Below are 23,954 nucleotides of genomic sequence, written 5' to 3'. Positions count from 1 at the left end.
CTTTAAGGTATAACATAGTCAGCTGCAGAATATCAGAGTTCTTACCCTACACTGTTACTATCTATGCAGTCTGTACTACTATAGTATCCATAGAAACATGGTTCCTCCCAGCTGTCTGGGAAACACAGTAGTATGGAATGAAGGTGAATCCTCTCTCTCAATTAACTTCACAGTAAAACCCTGGGCATAATGTAAGAAAGGCTGCAGATTCTGTGTACAGTCACTGTGAGGAACCATTACAGGTAAATCAACTCTGTGTACATATAATGATCAGTGTCCCAAATTTAGCAACAAGAAGCCTTTGCAAAGCTCTTGCCTTGAACTGGATTCATTCCTTGAGTAAGCACACTTCTATTCTTATCTCCACCCTCTCTTCTTCACTTAAAAATGACAGTGATCCTGTAGGCATATCCAGGCTATGAACTCTGTGCTACCTAGTCTCAAAGAGCTTGTGGACCTGTCAGTGGTAGTTCCAGTGTCCACTTCTACCTCAACAAGCTCAAGACTCAACAGATTTGCAGACAGTGTATGACCAAGCTTTAGACAGAGGGAGCAGGAATAACCTATGGTTTTGAAGAAGCAAGTGGTGTAATCAGCAAGTCTCTTCCACATAAAAGTAAAGCAGAAACAACAGGTAGTTGGACTGAAACATAAGACTCTGAATAAAGCTCTCTACCCTGTCCCAAATAGAAGGGAAAGGACAGCAGAATATCTTCAAAACCTTTAAATAAACATGGGGGAAATCAACTCATCACCCATACCATCAGTAGGATGAACCTGACAGGATCCTCGTGAGGAAAAACACAATGAAACATCCACTTTATTGCCTGTATCTAGAGGGATTTAGATAAGCTTAGCTGTGTGTCTAAGGATATTCCAGAACATTAACACCTTAACATTCTCTGACCAAGAAATCTTGGCATGGAATGTGTCCAGCATTTTGAAAAGGCATTTTAGAGACCTTGCCTTTGACTACTTTTCCCACATACAGAATTAAATAAAGGGCAAATTACAAGAAATTAAATTAACCTTAAAGACTTGCAGTGCAAAAATATGCAGGAAAACTGTCAGAACTCTCAATATGGCTTGGAAGTCTACACTTCTTTTGAAAATTAAATAAAAGTAAACCCAAATGAGAGGTTTATTGAAACCTCTGGAAAGCCAGTAAAATGAAGCTCAGATAGAATTTTGCTTTGAATGAGATTTTACCAAAGTTTTTCAGGTTAAAAAATACCACATTCAAACGGCCAATAAGAAGTTAACTGAATAAACCTAGGTGAGTAATTCTCAGAAATACATGGTGAAATATGCAGAGACAGATCCAGAAAGACTTTCACTCAAAAACCTAACCTTCTTATGGAATAGACTGACTTCTGCAACAAACTCATATGTCTTAATCTGTTATTTTTTGTGTGCTCTCATGAGAGACTGTCACATCAGAAAAGATAGGAACATCACCAAGAATAAAAAGATCAAGAAATATAAAAGCAATAGAAAGTGAGAAACCTACTCTGCGGAAAGAAGAACTTCAAGTTCTTGCCTCTCTTAAGACTAGCAGGAAACTTATTACCAAAATACTATCTGGCAGCAGCAGCTATCATTTATGCAAACTACATTCTGCCCACCCACAAAAAAGACCTGTTAAGTAGCTTTGCTGAAAGCTAGCATTCATATGTTCTTTCCTGCTGCTTGTATGTGTTGTCTGCCCAATTACTCAAACTAAAGTAGACTGTGAGGAGAAACACCACCATCAGAACTTAGGCTATAGTTTTGGAATTTCAAATTAAGTTCCATTTGGTAACATGTTACTAAAGTTATTGATAAAGAGCCTTGTAAATAATACTGTGCTTCTCCTCAAAACATATTACATTGGTTTTAGAAGTCTAGATTGACCACTTCATTAATACCTTCAAAACTATAGTAAGTTACTCTTAATTGTGAGACTTTTTCACATTTTTTGTGTCATGAAAATAAGCTTCCTATCAGGAAAAAGATTTTTTCCTGTTATTAAAGGACTGTGCCTGGTTTTAAAACACTTGCGAGATGGACTTATTATCCCCTAAGTAAGACTGTTCTATAGACAGATCTATCAGGAAGCTTTTATTGCTATTACGTTCAACTCATTTTCCCCTTTCTTAAATGCATTGTACTTCTGTATTACATAGAACTCAACTTTTGCTACATTGATCATTCCATTTCTGTTGTTAGGTTATGGCTCAACCCACATATACAGACCAGCTGCATGGCTATTTAGTAGTTTGGCTTGTTTGCTTTGGGTTCTTTACTGTATTTTTTGGCTCAAAATAGGGTAAGTAATTGATAAAATTTATATTTGATGTTATTCTGAAAATCTACATTGCAAAACAGTACTTTATATAACCATGATTAAAGAAGGTTGTAATTTTTCTCCAAAATCATCAGCTTTTGTGGTAGAAAAGAACTTCTTAGCCCTACAGAGCTCTAGAGCTTCCTATGAAAACACTTTTTCTAACATCTTTTGTGTTACTAGTGGTAGAACTCCATCTGCATGTTAATACAGAATAATATCGGTAGCCTTAAGACAAAAATATCCCAATCTGACATGAAACTTCTTCATTACAATAACAAAGCTATTGATAAGCTTAAAAAAAAAAAAATCAATCTAGGAAATACTTCATAAGAAAGTATTTAATTGATACAAGACCCTTCATCACTGACCTCAACTGTGATGTCAGAGTGAGTTACGTCAGCTTCTTGAGGATTACAGTTATCTTGCAGTGTTTTACTGAATTTTCCTAGAAGGTTAATATCAGGATATTTCAAGTATACATTATTTGCTTTGTTTTAAATCCACCACCAAGCTGTTCTGTAAAGAAGTGATAAGTTATGCAAAGCCATACCTAGCCTAAGTAAAGCAATGCTAAAAATGAGGAAACCTATATTAGAAAGAGTTGTTTTACAATGCTTTTACAAATTATGCAAACCCCAATTTTGAAGCAAGACTGTTATCTGATTCACTTACCTTTGTATTATCACTTGTTGGTTATTTGAAAGTACTGCAGCATTAGGATTTCCAGGAATGCCTCCTTGCTTTTCTTCATATTCTCTTAGTTTCTCTTTTAACATTAGGATCTAAACCAAAAAAGGTACCTTTTAGTTGGAATATAATGGTTATGCGTTTTTTAAACCTATTGTTCTGAGCTTATGTCTTGAAAAACTTCACAAATATCAGGAAGTGATATTCTTAGAGGACAAAATATCTTGCTCCTGCAGATATATGGCAGAATTATGCAGAAATATGCAGAATTAAGACAATATTGACATATAGGCTTAATCCCATAAATACATATTCATGTTTTTTATTCAAAATTGTAACAATTAAACTTTCACACTTTTAACAAGTTTTTTTTTTGTTTGTTTTTGTTTTTTTAAACATACCTCTTTCTTTTGTTCATTGCAAATTTTAACATACTGGCTTATGTGACTGTCCAAACTAACAACATTGCTCTTCAACTGCTAAAGGAAAGGAACAAGTTAGAATTTAAGAAGACTCGTTCATGTTTTCCTGCATAATAAATACATTGTCTGTAAGTACTACATAACTATACTTGTACTGTACTATGAAGAAAGGGGTGAATAAAATCCTGACTTGCACAACAAAACTGACCAGCAACTTCTGGAGTCACCTGTTGCACTCCGATGCCCATTTCCCTCAACAGAACAATAAAAAAAAATTATATGTGCATGCACATTTTGCACTTGTTCAGATTAATTTTACTATTTTATGTCTATCTTCTGCCTTTTCTTATAAAAACTATCTTTACATTTGCAACATGTGGAAACTACAGTCAACCCGTATTACATGGGAAAAAATTAGGGGAAACACTACAAAGAATTATAGAAAAAATGGAGAGGGGATGACAGGTCACTCCAGTAGCTTTTCATGCATCAATATAATCTCATTGAGCTTTGTGGCTGTAGCTGAATTTTACCTGTAACAAACCTGGACTGGCTCTTGCACAACTGCTTAGACATTTCTTTAATATGCTTTATAGTTCTCTGATAAAGTAGTAAGAAACTAAAACTGGGTGCAAATTCTAACCAGCTAAGAATTATTTCAAAAATTGATGCTCACAAAAACTTCCAAACTGGCAGCATCATCCCACTAACAAAGCTATGCTGCTTTTAGGCCAGAACTAGTACCTCCATTTCTCACTTATCTGAGTAAGTTAAGCGTAAGAAACACGAGCTAACTGAACAAAATTTTTAGGGCAGAAGTGAAGGTAATTACAATCCCTCACTCAACACTCAACACTGTTTTGCTATACTTTGACAGATCAATAAATACCAATATACTCACTGAAGACTTGATATCCTTTGCTCTGTTTGCATACTTAAGAGTGTTATATGTATCATCATAGAACATAGATGATGGACTAATGGCAGCTATCATTATTGTTCGGCAGTTTCCTCCAAGAGAATCTTTCAGTAAGCGAGTGAGCTTGCTGTTTCGATAAGGAATGTGCTGTTTCTTACTCTAGAAAGAAAGTTGATATGCAATTTCTAGGTTAGTCAACTGTGTTAGCCAGGTTTCTTTCTGATGCCTAGATACATAACTATTTTTGTGATGCGGGCAACTAACAGGAATGGCAGACTACATTAAACCACTTACAGTTCACAGAAAAATGGAGGTTGGGAAGGACCTCTCAAGATCCATTTAGTCCAATCCCTCTGCTCAAAATGTGGTTACCTGCTGTAAGCTGCCAAGGTCTATGACAGCTCAGGTTGTGACTGTTTTAAAGGATGGAGATAACACAAGCTTTCCAGGCAACCCAAAGTAGGGTTTGTGAAGGCTGTTTTGCTTTTTTTTTTTCCTCCAATCATGTATACAGAATCTTCATCTCACAGTACCCCAGTTAGATAACTACTATCCCCATCCTGCACCAAGTAAGTCAACATCAAGAATCTCACTTTTGGTCCATGTACAGATTTCAAATTCTGCCTCCCACTTCAACAAGATGATGATGATAGAACAAAAAAGGGGTAGCTGTAAGGCAATGGACTTGTCTCTGGCTAAAGTTCAGGAGGTTTTGTCCTTCTCCTGCACAACTGTCCCCACTCCTTCCCTTGAGTTAGTGAGCTAGTTGACAAGACTAATTCACTACTGTGAATGGAATGGGGGGGGGGCGAAGGCTGTGAGTGTGGGTGTATGGATGCATGCAATACCTATCCAAGTTTGGATAGGTGTTTTCTCTTATAAGAGCTTCCTCACCTAAGATTAAATGGCATAAACTTCCAGAAAAGCCTTTGCCTTAATAACGCTATATATTCACTCATGAAATCTTCTCTACACATGCTTGATTTTGAAAAATGTGGTTAAGAAAAGGAGGTACATTTACCTTTGAAACTATCCTTAGGTGGCTGCACACTATTTTTGAGAACTCTCCCATTGGGACTGTGAACTGTCAATGAAAGTTTACCATTTTTCAAAGTATTTTCAGAACACTAGGAGGTGAGGACTGCATGGAAAAGAAGCACATACCTTTGGATCTGCCAAGGCATTAATGACATTCCCCAGAGCTAGCAGGGAGCGGTTAATATTAGCTCCTTCTCTAAAACGGGAACCCTTGGCATTTGTCACACTGGCACGTTCAGATCCTGCCAGGTCAATGAGAGTCATTTTGGCGATGCGAACATTTTGATTGATACTGGCTGGTTTATCTTGCTGCCTTAGATAAATCTACAGAAAAAAAAAAAGAACATATTTAAAAACTAACAGCTAATGAGTCTTGTTACTCTAAGTAATAAGTTTATTTCATGGTGTAATAACTCTTCTCAGAAATATTGGCATCCTTCTCAGAATCCAAGTTAAACCTTTCAGTATACCTCTAACACCAATAGGCAGTTAGGCCTAATGGGAAATAGTGAATCTGTTTCTGAAACTGACCCCTTAAACTTGCCAGCTTCAGCTATTGGTTAGGAAAAAGGTTGTGGCTGCACTGGATTTGGTTCATTTTCAGCATAGTAGCCTGTACAGTACTTTCATATTTGTGACCCCAACAGTGCTGGCAGCACACTAGTGTTTAGCTTTTGCTCTAGCTTTTTTGGTTTTTCCACAGTACCCACTGCTTGAGGACTGGCTGGACATCAGTCTGCCAGTGGCAAGTAATTGCTTCCCCCTCCAGCCCCTTCACTTACGTAAAACAGGTTATTTCCCTCCCCTCTCTTTTGCTGCAGAGGATTAAGCAAGCAACTAGGCCAGGGCTTACCAGGCTGGCAAAGATTGGAGGGTTTCAAATGAATTTCATAGCTAAAATAGCCCTCAATTCCTCAGCACTCAAGATGTATAACACACTTTTTCACTTCAAACTGAAAAAGGTCTTAATTTTTTCAAGGCACCTTTAAGAGTATGCCATAAAGATACACATATAGGGACAGACCAGGAAAAAGGCTGGACTTTCAGTGATTTAGACTTAACTGTAACTACCACTAATAAGGAAACAACACATTTACTGCTGTGAACACACATATTAATCCAGGCTCTTCTGGAAAGCTGTTCCCCCTTACCCCTTCTTTCCTGAAATTTTCATGGTACAGGACACATATAAAGTAAATGCTTTTGCTTCCTTCTGCTAATGAAGATATTCTTTCCTCACGTTTATGAACAAGTAGGCAAAGCATGATAACATAGTCAGTAAGAATTACTGTTATCCTTAGATGGCTTCTACTTGTTCAGGGTTCTCTAGAAATTCCGCCTTCTTTTGTATTGACTGCTTTGCCATTTGCAAGGCTAATGGTTACTGACAGTTTAATGAACACACTTTAAGACAGTGAATTGGAAAGAGTTTCCTTACATGACAAATAAAAGACAATGTCTCACTAGTTCTGCGGTTTTAAGCATTGCACATGAGCAGTGGAATATTCACAGCAATTTATAACATCCAAAAAATTTGCAAATATTGGGAGTGAATAAAATTCTCATAACTTGCCACTAAATACCTATATCAAATAGATGTGTTTCTCTATCAAACAGTACAAGTAGGTTCTATTTTTAGTACAACACACACACGCACAAAAAAAATGCACCACTCCCCAGTACTTACCTTGGTAAAGTAGCTATTTCCAGCTAGAGTAATGTTCTACAGAACCCAATAACTACCATTAGGCGAAGTAGGGAAAAGTGGAATGACAGCCAAACTATGCTGTACAACACATCTTTTATAAATATTCAAAATATACAGGAGATGCCCCAAAGCAGGATCTTTCCTACTTCTCTGTCCATCAGCAACACATTTTCAATAAAACAGTGTGGCAATTGGGATTCCACTTTCAAATGCAGTAATTGCCTGCCCTAGATACATGTTTCAAACCTAAGACAGATGGTACAAGTACGGCAAAAATCAGCTCAGAATGCCCTGGGACAAGACTTTTACTATTTTGAGTCAGTCCCAGAAAACATCCTGCTCCAACAAAGTGAACAACAAAAATCATCTCCAGTATAAAACAAACGAACACACCTCTACAAACAAGAGCAACCCTGAAAATAACAGAAAACTTAAAAATGAAGAGGAATCAAGACAGCAATAGGTATTTCTCATAACTTGTACCTGTGGAAGTGAAGAGGAAATAAAATAGATAATAAGCAGGTAAGACTGTTTTGCTAAATGCCACAAATTTGTGGAAATAGAAACTGACACAAATAGTTATTTTTAGCAGTAATTGACTAGTTTGTAATTACTTCTTACAGATGCCACCACTAACTGCATCAAGTAGATGGAGTATTTAAGAACCCACTTTAAAAGTGTATGGTTGTGAATTTGCTTAAATGAGTACACACTAATTAACATCTGTTAAGCTTCCAGTGCATTCAAGGGACCTACCTAGTTAGCAACAGTAATATTCCCTTCAAGTGCCACATGCAGATGCAGCATTTCTATTAAACATTTATGTACACATTTTTTCTAGATAAATGTTTAATCCTCTCCTCCTCTCAAGCATAAAGTCACTTTTGTGAAAAAGGCTTAAAACCCATTCCCTCTGAAGTGTGCTATTATTCAAAGGCTGCACTTGTTTATCTCTGAGAACAAAACATATTAGTAGATATTTGTACAAAGCACACATTCGAAATACAATTGTTTAACAAAACTAATCATTACTTTTACTAATACTTTGTGCACTTGGCAGAAAATACAACTTAAGCAAAAGCAATTAAATATCTTGACTGACAGCTAGACCATCTCAAAAGATGAACACAGTCAGGATTACCTCATGACAGGAATAACTGGATTAGGAATACTGCAAAACACACCAGAGAAAGGTTTTGCCAACTCTAGTATCCTTCAACAGAATCAGTCTGACTGTTTTGGTGAATGAACTGTGCACTGAGACTGAATGCTGAGTACAGAGCAAAACATGCTTCTAACTGTGACATGTCAATGCCTGTCCTTTACATTGAAAGGTCCTTTGCTTCATGAACAAGTTGTAAACATTAGATATTTGTCCATGAAATCAAGTTCAGTCAAGCATGCCGTTTAACTGATTCCACCTGTGTATGGAGACCGCCTAAAAGACAGCCAGTGCACTTTACACACTCAAGGGTACTTTGCTGGCCACTACTGTTACAGGGGCACAGAAAAACAAAGACCGTGACGAGATTAGTCCAAAAATAACTTTGTCTCTCATCTCAAGCTCAAAGACACAACTGTTCACATTAGCTTAAATAATCTTAAGAATTCTATTATCAACAACAATGAAAACAGAGAAAAATCATTCAGGACTTGATATTATGATCTACAAAAGCATATCCTTCTTGCTCATTCAAGTTAGATGCTTACTGTGATAGTATATCATAACCAAATGATTGCTATTAGTACCTTGTCATGCAACACACCAGTTCACAGTGTGTATACAATATGCACACAAATAAAAAACCCAAAGCTTGTTATTTTAGAACATGAAAAGCATTTACAAAACCATTGAGCATAGCAACTTTTATTCAGTGCATGGCAAACAAGGCTGCATCCCAAATATATTCATATACACACACACAGATTATGTATTTGCTGTTCCTACAATATGTAAATACAAAAGGATGTTTCTTTTCATTATGTTTTTACTTATATTGCCAGAAAGAAAACAATCTTTTCACTTGCAAGCATTCACATTTGGTTTAATTTTCCTGTCTGCAAGCTGGAAATAGTTTCAAATGATATTTTTTTTTAAAAAGCATAAATACGATTAATTTCATTTTGTCAAACATTCAAACAAAATTGTAGTAAGATAATAGGTATAGTAATTTTGTCAGTATAGTTTTTTTTGGTGCATGTATAATGTTTGCTAACAAGTAGGTGTATCTACCATGAGATCAATTTAAGACATATACTGCCTGTTATTAACCACTTCTCATTAATCTTGACAGTAGAGCTCTGGCATGGTAACTTTACAGCACTGCCATCATCTACATCAAAATACAAACTTTTGCCTATCGTTATTAAGCGCTGTCTAAGTCTGCAGGTACAGTTAAGAACTGCCTAACAGTGAAACAGTTTACCTGTAATTTAAGGAATACAAACTTATTTTACTATTTTGCAACCCAGAATGGGAACATTCAAGATAATGTGCTTTGCAGTATGCATTAGGAACAGAAATAAAAGAAGTTTAATTAACAAAACTGCTTTTAAAATATTTTTTTTGGAAAGCATCACAGGTTGCATGTAAGAGGAGTTAGAAGGATAAGGTGGTGGTTATCTTTGGAGAAGTCTTAAGTTTTAGCATATTTCTACAACAGATTTAAAACTTATAGATGGAAACTAAAAATCAGCATTTCACTTTGATGACACAAGTATGTGTATGGAGATATTTTCAGAGAACATAGACTGCTTTAATTGTTCTAAAATCTGGTACATACAGGAACAGTAAGAAATTATTGTAGGATAAAAATCAACATTCTCCAAAGTAAGTGGAATGAGAAAGTGCTACTTGAGATTCTCAGTTCATAGTCAGACATATAACATCAGTCTGTAAAATATTTTTCCTAGAAAAATGCTGAGCAATGGAATGAAACTAATAAGCATTACACACAGAATCACAGAATCCCAAGGGTTGGAAGGGACCTAAAAAGATCATCTAGTCCAACCCCCCTGCAAGAGCAGGGTAACCTACAGTACATCACACAGGAACTTGTCCAGGCGGGCCTTGAATATCTCCAGTGTAGGAGACTCCACAACCCCCCTGGGCAACCTGTTCCAGTGCTCTGTCACTCTTACAGTAAAGAAGTTCTTCCTGATGTTAACGTGGAACTTCCTATGCTCCAGTTTACACCCATTGCCCCTTGTCCTATCACTGGATATCACTGAAAAAAGCCTAGCTCCATCATCCTGACACCTACCCTTTACATATTTGTAAACATTGATGAGGTCACCCCTCAGTCTCCTCTTCTCCAAGCTAAAGAGACCCAGCTCCCTCAGCCTCTCCTCATAAGGGAGATGTTCCACTCCCTTAATCATCTTTGTGGCTCTGCGCTGGACTCCTTCAAGCAATTCCCTGTCCTTCTTGAATTGAGGGGCCCAGAACTGGACACAACATTCATGGTTTCATTAACCAGAAAGCATTAAAAAAACCTCAAACTAAGACCAAAACCCCATCAACTTTCAGTTTATAAGACTGCAATATGGAAGTACATTCAAAGTTCAAGATTACAGCTTTCCAGAAAAGCTATTTCTTACAAGTAATATTAGTTCAAACAATTGGGACTAGAGATATTTACACTAGAATAGATTGATTCAGTGAAGTAACTATGAATCTTTGCATATTTACAAGGAATAAGTCAAAAAGAACAAGAACTGGAAAACTTTACTCTCTAACCCTAACTAAGTTTCAACAGGTAGTTTAAAAAAAACACCAAAATGCTTCCATTGCATTCAGCTTTAATTGAAAGCTACAACTCCCAGTAATGACCACTGTACATCTACTGTCTCATCTTACCTGAAAGACAGCATGGGACCGGGAGGAGGAGGCATTTACATCTGTGGGGTGCTGTGTTCTATTGTTATTTCCATAATCCAGCATTTGAAGGATTTCCTCTGCTGATTTAGGCTTTATGGGTAGAGTACAAGATAAATGCACTTTTAGTCAACTGTGGGAAATTCTACACTGATCTAAAAGACATTAATATTCACCTTCAGAAAAATAGAAGAACTTGAAATTTTAGTTATCTAAAACTAAGAACAATTTCCTGTTTCAAATTTGAAGTACTTCACCATTTGTACCTTACTGCTATTTAATTGAGAAAAGCAAGCACTTTAAAATCAGAGATTTTTCTTTAGTGATGAATTTAAACAAATCTGCTAAAGTTCTCCATTGTTATAAGAAGCCTTACTTGAGAATGATTGACTTAATTTTTATTGCACTAATGCATTAAACAACAGTATACTCAATTTTTCCCTAGGAGACACAAGTTTTGGGAAGGACTGTGTTTAGAGAGTGAGCCAACCTAATAACAGTTTCCTCTTGAATCATTATTCTCTGTACACAAAAGCTGGAAGCTACATAGCATGTAACACACATTAAAAGGCTGCAGGAAAATAGGTCCATCAGAGTTATTTTCAGGTTCTGTCACTGACTTTGCCAAAGAATTGCTACACTGGCCTGGAAAGACAATTTAATGAGAAACTTCTCAAACAAGGCTATTTACAAACAAAACCAACACTAAGACACTGCAAGGGTGTCAAACACTTGAAAATGGCACTGAAGGCCATAAATTTATTGAACAAATGCAAAGATGTTTTAGCAAAAAACCCGTATCTTGAAAGTAAGCATCCAACCAGTGGTACTCATTTGATAATGAGCAATGAATACTTTTATCTATCTGTATTCAATATCAGCACTTTTTTTCCCCACAAAATGCTTTTGAATCGTTACTTATGTTTGTAAGTTACTAAGGTATTGGCAGTTATGGCCAGGAAAAAAGCCCACTAAGAAATCACTCAGTTGGACACAACTTCCACAGAGCAATGGGATCCTATCCATTTTCTCAAATGTGCTGTGAAGCATCCTGAGCTTCAACACCTATTTACATACCTGATGTAGCGTTAGCCCTTGAACTACCACCCCTTTCTGGGTATCTTCACAAACAGGCAGAGGTCCTGAGTTCACCAGCAGATCACGGATCTGTTCATTGTAGACCTTTGAAAGGGAATTGAAAATCTTTTACTGTCCTGCCATACTTGAAAGGATTAAATTTAACCAGAAATCAACACAGTCTTTTTAGCACTTCTTTAAGACAAAATAACAAATTCATTCTCTAGCAGTTTTGCCAAAGAGCTCTCCTATACTGAGCTTGAAATATTCAATTAATTGAATTGGCATGATTTTTTTTAACCATTGAAGTGGGAGCCACTCTTTCCTAGTAAATAATTGTTCTTTATTAAAAAAGAAAAAAGATTAATTTACAACCCCCCCCAACTTTTGCAGAAACCTAATCCCTGTATAAATCTGTTAAACTTCTTAAATACTTTATTACTTGGTCTGTGGAAGCACTTGAAATAGCACATGGCAAAGCAAACTGTTCCCTCTTCCTTCTCTCCCTCCCCATCTGCCATGCTAACTTCTCTCCCATTAAGCCTTTGAGGGGGCTAGAAGGTAACAATTGATGTATCAGCTCTAATTCAAGCATTTGCTCTGTATCTCAGATGAATAAATGAAAAACTTTGAAAAACATCAAAAAGGGATTAGATAATTTGTTGTGTGATCTCATAGGGCTTACAGGATTTTACTGTTAAGTTATATTGTTAAATACAACCCTGAAAAGATTTTTCTTTTACACATCAACAGAAGTTCAGAGGGATGTAACTGATCAGCAAAACAAAAGTCATTAGAATGCTCAGTAAAGACATCAGAAGAGACAGTCCTTTTTGGACAGCCTTCTGTAAACCAGCAACAGGTGCCCATGAATAACACCAAATTTGTGGAGCACTGTTTACCTTCAATTCCTATTGAGGACACATTTTGTAAAGTCCAGGAAAGGGCTGAAGAAAGGCAAAGCCAGCGTTTCTCCTTAAAATATGCCTTCTTAAGAGCAACATACCAAATACAAGAACTCACCTCTAAATACGAGACAGCAATATTGCATATTTTGTCTTCTTTTATTTCGTCCATGGAATTATAAAGTGCCATCATGGTTAAATACATCACACCAGGATCTTCAGGGGAACCCAGCATCGTATGAGTCTTTCCAGCTCCCGTTGCACCATATGCAAGCACTGAAGTTTCACAGAACAATACAAGAAAGAGACACACTTTGTATCTGTAAGCTAATCAGGAACACAAACCAAATGGACATCCCCAGACCTCTGTTATTCTGCAGAGCTATCTGCATAAACTGATTAAATTTCTTACTTAGGCTTTACCTTTTACAGCTATAATTACAAAAATATTTAAAAAAATTAAATTGCATTGACTTTTCAATTTTCAGTTCAAAATTTATTCACTGGCAATTTACCATGAAACTTTGCTTTCTCTCTCAATCCTAAGTCGTCAACTTATTGCAGGTAGGTTATTTCATTTCCCCACCACACTCCATTTGCCAGTTAAAAGAACCAAGCTCTTAAGGAGAATTAAGAAAGCAGGCAGTGACACAGCTGCTTCTGGTTGAGTAACTCTTTCCAGAGAGCTCCCTTCATAAGCATGCATATATCCAATAAAATTCTAAAGTGTACTACAGCCCTAACATGAAGTAATTTTCCAAATAGAGCTTGAACAGGCAAAAAAGGCAGCCTCTCATATCCATAAATTAAAACAAAAATCTTTCTATTATTTACATCTCAGCCTCTCTTAACCCCCTGCAGCCATCGGACACAATGGTAGAAATTTGGAGGAATTCTGTAAAGTTTTTGAACTGCAGATGATAAATAGTAAAGTTACCTGTACAGTTATATCCATTTAAGAAGCCATCGATCATGCTTTTGGTAGTGTGCTCAAAAACTTCCAACTGGGTTGAGCTTTCAGCAAAAACAGCATCAAATACAAATTTCAGGTCTTTCTTTTGTCTTTTATTAATATCCCTATGAGGCATTTTCTTTCCGTGAAAAAAGCTAACTTCTTCTTCCTTTGGATCAAAGACCAATATATGCTGGTCAACAACATGAACCACCTTGGTAAAGTTGCTGTCTTTTTCCTTTTGAGACTCTGGACGGACACGGACCACCACTTTGACATGATTACAGACATCTTCTTCCTTAGTAGCAGGCATAACATCCCCTTAGTCCCTCTTCTTTGCTTCCAGGACTCTTTCAGATCAAGCAGCTGAATCTTTTCTGCAATAAAAAAACAGACAAACAAACAAAAACAACAAAAAACACCCCCCCCCAAAAAAAAAAAAAACACAAAACAGCATCACCAAAAAAAAGAAAAAAACAAACAAACAAAAAAACAAAGCTTTAAAGACCTTACATTTCAAATATAATCTTTTGAACAGTTCATGCTTTTAAGTAGGACTAGCATCTTGTGCTTGTGCTATATCCCCCCTTCCCTCTGTTAACTAGCCCTTTGGAAAGCACTGTAACTGGCCTGAAAAGATGACCCAATTCAGCACCACTTCAAGAAAATGAATTAGCATTTCAGGTTAGGATTGGAAAGGACCTTAAGATCACCTAGCTCCAACCTCTCTGCTATGGGCAGGGACACCTCGCACTAAACCATGCTACCCAAGGCTCTGTCCAAATTCTTAAGCTTATTTCAACAATCTGAACTCATAAAACATCTACCGCCTTTTCTTCACTTGAGAGCAAGGTTGCAGATATGCCACCATGCTTCCATACGCTAAAGGAAGTGTTGTGTGGTTTTTTGTTTTGCCTTTTTTTTTGTCCTTTAATAAAAATCAGTAACTACCTGTTTACTTTCTCAGGGCTACTGGTTTAATCGCTTTGGGAGTGGGTTTAAAGGGACAGTTAAAGTGGGATTCACGTTAACATAATTCACAAAGAGTACAAAACCACTTTCCACATAAGTCGAAGGAGAGCTTCCTTTTAATGAGCCATCATAACTGATAGCTAAAAGTTTGTCACTCCTAACACCATACAGAAGCTCTGTAGTAGAGTCTTGGCAATGCTTTTGCAGCTTCAGGGCATAGCCGCCCCCTCTCTCGGAAGAGTCACCTCACAAACACTGGGTTAACTGGAGAACACCAGAAAGCAAAGATAAACCAGACAGAACGCCCAGGAACAGGCAAGCGCGACACATCCCCGCCAGACGCTCTTGGTCTACTGCAAACAGCCCTCCCCTGGACCGCGCCACAACAAGATCAACCCCACATCTCAGCCAAAAGGCAGAGTGAATAGCCTCGACCCCCGCCTGGGCCACCACTCACCTCAACCCCGCAGCGCAGCAACCGCCGCTCTCGGCTCCCGCCGAATTCAAACACAGGCGCCCCGCCCCTTCCGCCTCCTCATTGGCAGTCGCTCTCGTGACGATAGCAGCGCGACGGCGTCGATGGTAAGCGCGCTGGCGGGTCAGTGTTGGGGTTTGGGTGTTTGTGGTGTTGTTCTCTGGGGCTGGCAGTTCTGTAATGCTTCATCGTGGGTGTGCGGGCCCTGGGGCTTAGCGCTTTATCCGTAGGGGCTGCGGGTGGTTGCTGTTGGCTCTGCTGGCGTGAAGGCGAAGTGGAAGTTGCTCAGTTTCCTGCTTTTTTGAGCCTTGAGGGAGGGCGAGAACTCTGTGAGGAGCGGAGGGGGCTGCGGCGAGCGCTGTGGAGGGGCAGCAGCCCAGCCCGCTCTGAGGGGGTTTTTCTAGGTCTCGTAGGGCGGGCGGTTTGTGTGCCGTGCACAAAGTCCCTTTTGTGTCCTGGCTTGTTTCTGCCGTGTGGTGCCGGGGACCCGGCGTGCACTGGTCGGGGTGCGGGCGGAGTGCCGGTTCTTCAGTTGTCTCTGAGGAAGAATCCCTGCAGAGTCCAGTTTTTGTCAGTCACGCTCGATGCAAGTCCCGCTTCAAACTCTGCCCGAATGCCCCTTAAGAACGTAACTTAAAGTGCTGTAAGAAAGTAATGCGGTTTTCCTCACTTGTAAGGAGAAACGAATCTCTCGGTTGTGTAGACAGGTTGGTTGAAAGCAGTGTCCCCCTCGTGTTAACACTACTTCACAGGTGCTCCTACCAGCGATGTAGGGCAGTGGGAGGTGGCTGGTTGTTGGTGGTCACTCTGCTCATATTTTCTTTGGAGGTATTGCAGTTCCTTGCAGAACCTTGGACCTGTGTTATGTCTGTGAGAGGTTATGTAGAGTGACACACGCTTTCATATTTAAGGTGAAGGGTCAGTGTTTTCTTCACCTTAGTATTTTCTTCTGAATCTAAAAGCTGGGACTTAAATTATTGTGAGATAACTTTCCATGATCTTATTTACACAGGCAAAATAACGTGAAGCCTCTGGTTTGGTAAATCAAAGCACTGTCTGTTAACATAGCCGTTTGGCTAGTAGTATAAGTGTAAGGTGTCACTTTTTCAAATGCTTTTATGTCAAAGTTTGCAAGTTTGCTGTCTGGTGGGAGAGGGTATGCAATGCAGTATTACAGAAGGTCTCAGCTCCATGAAGAAATCCAGAGATCTTATAAATAAAGCCATGTTATCACCCATGTTAAACTTTCTTTTCTTTTTTTTTTTTTTTTAAACGGAAATTGAATTATGCAGCCTTCTACTAATTGGTTACTGGCTTGGTTCTGGGGTGGTTTAGACAGAGTGGAAAAAAAATCTGGAGTTCTCTGTATAGTTAGACAAACTGTAGCTAAACACTTGAGTTTTCCCAGGGTTTTGAGTATTATTTGAGTTAGTTTTACTCTGGAGCATTCTTAGCTCTGGCTTTGTTTAAAATATTGAGGTGTAATACAGGGGTTGTAGCGGTAAGACAAGGGGTAATGGGTTCAAACTTAAACAGGGAAAGTTCAGGTTAGATAAAAGGAAGAAGTTCTTTACAGTGAGGGTGGTGGGGCCCTGGCACAGGTTGCCCAGAGAAGCGGTGAATGCTCCATCCCTGGCAGTGTTCAGTGTCAGGTTGGACAGAGCCTTGGGTGACATGGTCTACTGTGAGGTGTCCCTGCCTGTGGCAGGGAGGTTGGAACTAGATGATCTTAAGGTCCTTTCCAACCCAAACCATTTTATGATAACAAAACCACATATTTATTATATGTGTAACACTAAATTACAGCACAGTTTTAAATCTGGTTGTAGTATTTGATTTATTCATTCCCATTGTTACTAGAAATACAGAGACCTTGGCAACCAGAGTGCTACTACTCAGAGCAAATGTCTTGTTTTGGCAAAATGGAGGGGTGCAACCTGAAAGTGAGGTTACTATTCTGGTTTGCTCAGATGCTGTTAGTCATTTAATGTTAAAGTCTCTGGGACACTGGTAGAGTCCTGCCAGTGTAAACGAAAAGAAGGCGTTTCTTATGAAAGGAAAACCATTGTTTCTTGAATATGATTGATTGATAGAATAACATAGAAAATTATGAAAAAATTAAAAGTAAGACATTCTCGTTTAGAACAGCCCATTTAAGATTGTGTAATGCTTTACTTACAGCATTTCCACTTTGTTTTTTAAACAAACCTACCATTTTAAGTATCTCTTTCAGAGTAATTCCTGACATCTACTGTTTTTCTAGGTTGATCAACTCCAAAATGTTATCTCAGCATCTGTGCCAAGTTTACAAATCTTTGGTTTTGCGCAGCTTAAAGCTGACTTCGATATATGAGGCTGTTTTGGCCAGGAGGATCCATTCTTCAGCAAAAAAGCTGTCAGACTGTGAGCTAAAGGAACAAACCATCCAGAAATGTGAAACTGAAGAGTTGCCTCGAGTTATGGAAAACAATGATCATGGAAGATTGCACATACCAGTGATGCTGGAGGAGGTTGTTAATTGTTTATCCCCCCAGCCAGGCCAGGTGAGTTAAATGATTAGCTTAACATTTGTGATGCAGTAGCAGTCCAGCAGAAAAATTAGTGCAGTGTAGGCATAACTTCTGTTTAGAGGAATGAAGAGGTGCTCTTTAAGAATCAGTTGCATGTTTTAAAGGTTCTAATTTTTTTTTGCAATTCAAATCAAGTTTTTGTATTCATAATAATAGAAATCTGGTATCTGTATTTCTGAATCCCCAAATAAGCAGTATTTATTAAAGCTGTAGTAAGTATTTGAATAATCTCTTGCTTTTGTGCTTGTCTTTCTGGATTGCTCTTGTGTATTTCTAGGGTTGTGTTAATTACTAATAGTAGCAGGGAGTTCTGTTGTGTGGTGTCATCAGTTTGTGACGTGCTCTTTTCTTTTGTATAAGAGGTAGTAACTATATAGGTTTTTAAAATCATCATAATCGTCATCATACTTTGTTCAGAGATAGTTACTTCCATGGTTTTACCGGGTTTGAGGCACTGCATTTCCTTAGCATCCGCTTGCACTGCATAATATGGTGCACAGTAGCGGTGCAGTAGTTAGAAAATGCCTGTGTATGGTACCAGAAGCTGTTTAGCATCAGTAATGTGGGAGTACTACAAGTTGTCTTATTTCACTATGGTATTGTCTGTAAATTTCTTTTGGTATCTGGGGTAGCTCAGGTCTCCCTATGCTGCAGTTTTGATATATCTGCATTCTACTGGTATAAGGTAAGTATACTGTTACACATTGCCTTTGCAAAAATGATACACAGTGAAAAAGTTTTCATCTGGGGTATCTTAAATACAATAGTAAAGAGAAAGGATTTCTTGCACAACTTAAATGCTTAAATAATTTCCACATTTCTGATGCTTTCCTGTGATTTTTATCATTTTATATGTTAACTTCATAGAATCTTGTTAGGCTTATCAAAAAATAGTTTCACTATAAAGACTGAAATGAACCATAAAGAAGTAGAAAGTTCAAAGTATGTGTCTATTTTTACTCAAAACCAGCATTGTCCAACAGAGGCAAAGAGTTCTATCAAGTTTGAATTGCATTCAGTGAGCAAAAAATTGTGGTCAGATCTTGTGTGTTGCTTTGTGAGAACTTTCATTTGGAAGACTGTATCATTTTAAGTGTTTTGAAAATGAATCAGAATAGTGTAAATATTGACACATAGACATTGGTCTAGCGTGTGTCCTACTGCTGAAAATACCTGAACTAGTGAAATATCCTAGGACCTTTGTGTTCACAAATCTTACAACTATGATGAAATTTTCACACGTTAAATGAACATACAAGTTCTGATGCTGTATTTTAAGCTATTTTTTTGCAGTTGTGTAAGTTTCTGCTTAAATAAGAATTAAGAAGCTGACTCTTTTAATAAACTGTTTGTTGATATAAAAAACCACAAACTTATTTGGCAACAGAATTTCCAAAAGAAACTATTCATGATTGTAAACTGTGGAGAGTGACTGTTGTTGTCCCTGAAGGCTTTTTGATAATTTAAGTATTTATGAATGTAAAATAGCTTACTGTTGGGGTAAGGTTTTTTCAGGTCTTGGTATACATGGTTTTACAGATTCCTAAGGTAGTGGTGAACCACTAATGATGCATACAAGACAGCACAAGTGTGTTACCTTGAACAGAAGCATTTATATTATCACTAACCTGTTGTGCTTAACTGAAGCAGCACTTCCATGTTTTTTTTAAAGACAGAGTAACTTGTCTGTTTGCAGCACTTTCTGAAACTTCAAGTTTTGAAGACAGGTAGTCTGAAAAAGGGTGTTAACTGAGTTTGATAAAGTTTGATTAAGTGAAGTTTTGAACAAAAGTTAAGACTTTCTCACTGACAGTGCTGATACCACTTTCTGTTAAAATGCATATCAACAGGGACTGTCGTATCGATTTACATTTTTGAGGTTATAGTCATAACTTGGAAGTCTGTGAGCACTTTATTTTGTGGGCAGGGAAGGTAATATTCTGATCGTGGATTTTGTTTGTCTGCTTTCTTCTATGCACACCAAGGTTTCCTTTACTTGGTTTTAACATGATTATATTCTTTGTTGTAAAAAAGCTGATTTGGGCTTCTCTTTTTTGTGTCTTAAGACAAAGAATTACCAATATAAAGAAAATCAAATTAGATGGACAATATTCTCCCTTTGGTTTTGGTCAGTCGATAGGGTTTTCATTTTACTTATGGGGGCCCTAAGAAAATAAATGTTAGTTAAGAATGAGACACAGCTGAGATGAAGATGTTAATACCCTCCTAATGAATATTCTTGTTGACTGTCTTTTCCTTTATGGAATCTGTTTGTCAGGGGTTTAAGCAATAGCATTTCCACTTATCTTTAATTGCTTTAGAGCTTGTTTCTACAAAGTCCCTGTATAAGTCCTGTCTTTGAAGCATGTGTACAAATTGTTTTTTACCAGTGTACCTCACTTCTCAATGGAAAGTCTGTTGCAATAAATCCATGCACAAGTAATTTCCTCTTTAGGTTTACTGTATTGACTAAACAACACTTTAGTCTTATCAGTCCACTAGTGTTCTTTATGTGTACTTGACCAGTGTTTTTGCGGTTGTCAGGGCAGCTTGAGTTTTCTCTGTTCTCTTAAAGAACCAAGCATGTTTTCACAGTGAATGTCTTAGCGAAACCAGAAGCATGTTTTCCCAGTTTTCACCCTGCTTTTTCTTATTTTTTCCTTTGCGGTAGTCGCTTGTTTTTTAACTAGAGGTGTGGATCTCTTCCACTTCATATGACTACAGTCATATGAAAAAGAATTTTGTTAACTGTGTTTTCTAGTATGAATGAGAGAGGATGAAACTTTGTGATTTTAATTATTCTCATGGGGGTCTAATAACAAAGGTTCTTACAGGTTGCAGAGCTCTAGGAAATTATTTTGATAGTGCTCAAGCACTAACAGGACACTTCTGGGTGTAATATTTAAATTCCAGATAGAACCAGAAGAAACCTACCTGGTGGTGTTCAAGGCCAGGTTGGACAGAGCCTTGGGTAACATGGCTTAGTGTGAGGTATCCCTCCCCGAGGCGGCGGGTTGGAACTAGATGATCTTAAGTTCCTTTCCAACCCTAATGATTCTATGATTCTATGATAAATGTTATATCCTACTCAGATTGTATGGGGAAGCCTATAATCTGATGTATCTGTGGTTTTGCTTTAAATATAATCTAGAATAGACTAAAATGGAGATGCATTAAGCTCTAGGAGTACTATATGGTTTATGATAGTTCTGGAAGCATTTTTTAATACCTGTAAATTAAATGGTAGGTGGTCAAACTTGAGGTGAGAAAGAAAGAATGGAACCATTCCCTTTTCTCCAGTCTTACAGTGATTCATCAGAAACAGAGTTAATATTGTATATTTTTATCTCATTATGTGAACTTGTGTCTAAAAAAATAAGGCAGTTAATTTTCCCCAGATTTTGGCTGGCATAATTTTGAGTTAGCTAGGACTTCTTGCAGAAGTATTGCCTTTGATTCTTTATAAAATTATTCAGATTATTTTTACTACCCAGCTTTCATTGAATGGGATATCCTCTTCGTCTTGGAAATAATCTTCTAGAAAGAGACATGTATTTCTTAAAATCATCAAGCTTTGTTGTGAGCTTTCCAGTTTTCCAGGTACATATTTCATAGTTCTCAGGACAGCTACTATTTTCATGCATCCAAATGTCAAATGATTCTTTTTCAGCCGATGGAAACTATGAGCGTGGCCTTCCAAAATAACAAGAGGAAGCATAAGACATTGCTGACAGTCAAATACTTGTCTTTTGTTACTGAAGTGCTGCTTGAGCTCTGTAATTATTTTGAAGACAGTAACCTTTCACCTCCTGAAATTCTGTTGCCACTGTTGGATGTTGTTGATCTGAAGCATAATTGTCTCCTTCCTATTCCACGAGCTAGTTAGTCAAGATGTCAGGATGTTAGAGGACACTCAGAGGAAGGTGAGCTAGACTGCTGGTGCGTGAAAGCCAAGTCTGTTGTTTTGAAATTGTTGTGTTAGTTTCTTTGTACCCATGTCTGTATGTCAGTATTCCTTTTCTTTTTCTGCTTTACATTGAGTGTAAGCTCTTACGGACAAAAATAACCTTTCTCTGTGTAGCACCCCACAGAGTGGACTTCTGTTTCATGAGAAGGGTTTCCAAGTATCACGGTGTATAAATAGTTATGTGGCTATGCTGGTGACCAGTGTACTTATTGTAGTACTTCCAAAGCCATCTGCAAATAATTTGTAATTGGAACAACCCATTTACACTAAAGGCTATCAGAATTGAAGTTGAACACCCCTGCAGGGTGTCCAAGATAAACAGGAATTGAAAAAGGACATGGAAAAATTAATACTGAGTTCCCAAGTTGTACAAGGTATTTTGTAGGGTGCAACTGAAATGCTAGGGTTGGCATGGAATATTGATTACATCATGAGATAAATGCTGAAATAGTTGCTTTGGAAAAACACAGCATTCCATGGACATAGTAATTAGTTTTATCATTTTAGCCTGTTTTCCACTGGACTTGTAAAATTCGAGTAGGTGGCGTAAAGCAAATGGTTTATGTAGTATTCTTTGTTGTAGAGATAACTCTGTGTTTGGTTTTTTCTTGTGGGAAGCATGCTGAAAATATCTTTCCCTATGCAAATTGTATGGTCAATTTTTCTGTGGCAGCAGCACAGTGATTTATGTGGTGATTGATAAAGATAAGCTGCTGTAAAACTAGAAGAAAGAATATACTGGAATGTGCAAGAGGCAATAAATTAATACAGAGAAATTCTGAGGATAATCTGGGATTTACAGAGCACACTTTTATTCATGATACTTCAGTGTTTCTGGGGAGGTATTGAGAGTTATTTCAGCTGATGCTGTAGTTCCTGTGTAGCCTTTCAGTCACTTTTCTCTTGCCTTGTTTTCTGGTTGTATACATTGTGAATTTGGGAAAGGCATGAGCCAGATTTCAGATCTGCTATGTAGGGAGATCTGTAATGAAATGTGCGTAGCGTGCATGTGTATGCAAAGTGTATTCAGTTCCTGCAGTGCGTAATAGGAAACTTGTTAAATTGAATCTCATCATAGGGAGCATTGTTTAAACTATTTGGCTAAAATGATGTTTCAAAAGGGATTTTTTGGGGTGAAATTAGCATTCGAAGGTAGTGCATGAAAATGGAAATTTTTTTCAGAAAGGTTTTTATTAATATGAAGAAAATAGTCCCTCAAATACCTGTTATCATTTAAAGTAATCATTTAAAGTTGTCAAGTGAAGTAATATTACCTGGTTTTATGATTGTAGTGTCTCCATGGGGATTTGGAAAACCAGACCCCTTTGAGTGAATTCCTTGATGTATGACCGATGGCTCTTTGCTGTGATGTTTCATCAAAAGTAACAAAGGAGGAGGAGTATTATTTGACAGTGTAATGCCAGCCAATGTCATACAAGTTTTACAGTATCTGTGTCTGGGTGAGTTCCATCACAAGACAGAAGAGAAGGGGACAGGAAAAAAAACAAGACAGGAGATGGTTTTCATGAATGTCAGTTCAGGGGATGGAGAAGGTCATAGAATCACAGAACGGTTTGGTTTGAAAGGGACCTTAAAACTCATTTAGTTTCAACTCCCTTGCTATGGGGCAGGGACACCTTCCACTACCTTAGGTTTCTCAAGTCCACTCATGCTGTTTAATTGTCAGAAGTCTCTTGCTTTGCTGTCTTCTGTAGGGAGTTCCCCAAAAATACGGGGATTGCAAATTCTTTAATAACAGATGAAGTGAAATATCCACTATATGTTTGAAAGTACTGCACAATTGTTTTCTGTTTTGAACCTGGTACTGCTGTGTGATTAGATTGTGATATCAGGAAATGAAAACTGTGACATATTGGATCTGAATGGTGGTAAGATACGAATATGGTGAAGAATTCCGTTCCAATTTTACTTCTTTAATACTTCCAAGATTTTGTTCTTTAGAGAGAAAGTAACTAAAAAAATTGTGCAAGTAGGAAGATTAAGTTGCTGGCTGCAGCTGCGCAGGGAAGAATCTTTTCAGTTGTAATTCTTGGAC

At 37.7% G+C, this 23,954-nt stretch overlaps 2 protein-coding genes across 3 annotated transcripts in view; one reads left to right on the top strand and one right to left on the bottom strand.

Moving 5' to 3' along the window:
* KIF18A (kinesin family member 18A) overlaps positions 1-15,413 on the bottom strand; it is a 37,469-nt gene extending 22,056 nt beyond the window's left edge. The window contains exons 1-9 of one of the 2 annotated variants that reach the window (XM_065683356.1): positions 15,344-15,413; positions 13,900-14,291; positions 13,081-13,238; positions 12,058-12,162; positions 10,963-11,073; positions 5,522-5,719; positions 4,340-4,516; positions 3,418-3,495; positions 3,002-3,111 (exon numbers count right to left, since the gene is read on the bottom strand). In XM_065683356.1, coding sequence (XP_065539428.1) covers positions 3,002-3,111; positions 3,418-3,495; positions 4,340-4,516; positions 5,522-5,719; positions 10,963-11,073; positions 12,058-12,162; positions 13,081-13,238; positions 13,900-14,227 — 1,265 coding nt within the window. In that variant the 5' untranslated portion in view covers positions 14,228-14,291; positions 15,344-15,413. The remainder of the gene's footprint in view (positions 1-3,001; positions 3,112-3,417; positions 3,496-4,339; positions 4,517-5,521; positions 5,720-10,962; positions 11,074-12,057; positions 12,163-13,080; positions 13,239-13,899; positions 14,292-15,343) is intronic. The other variant, XM_065683357.1, reaches the window with a different exon arrangement.
* METTL15 (methyltransferase 15, mitochondrial 12S rRNA N4-cytidine) overlaps positions 15,411-23,954 on the top strand; it is a 101,590-nt gene continuing 93,046 nt past the window's right edge. The window contains exons 1-2 of the mRNA XM_065683358.1: positions 15,411-15,468; positions 17,625-17,904. Coding sequence (XP_065539430.1) covers positions 17,641-17,904 — 264 coding nt within the window. The 5' untranslated portion in view covers positions 15,411-15,468; positions 17,625-17,640. The remainder of the gene's footprint in view (positions 15,469-17,624; positions 17,905-23,954) is intronic.

Source organism: Lathamus discolor, chromosome 6, assembly GCF_037157495.1.
Source record: "Lathamus discolor isolate bLatDis1 chromosome 6, bLatDis1.hap1, whole genome shotgun sequence".
In the NCBI taxonomy this organism is placed as follows: Eukaryota; Metazoa; Chordata; class Aves; order Psittaciformes; family Psittacidae; genus Lathamus; species Lathamus discolor.
Note: the sequence above shows the minus strand (reverse complement) of the source record. Positions and strands in the feature narration are given on the sequence as shown.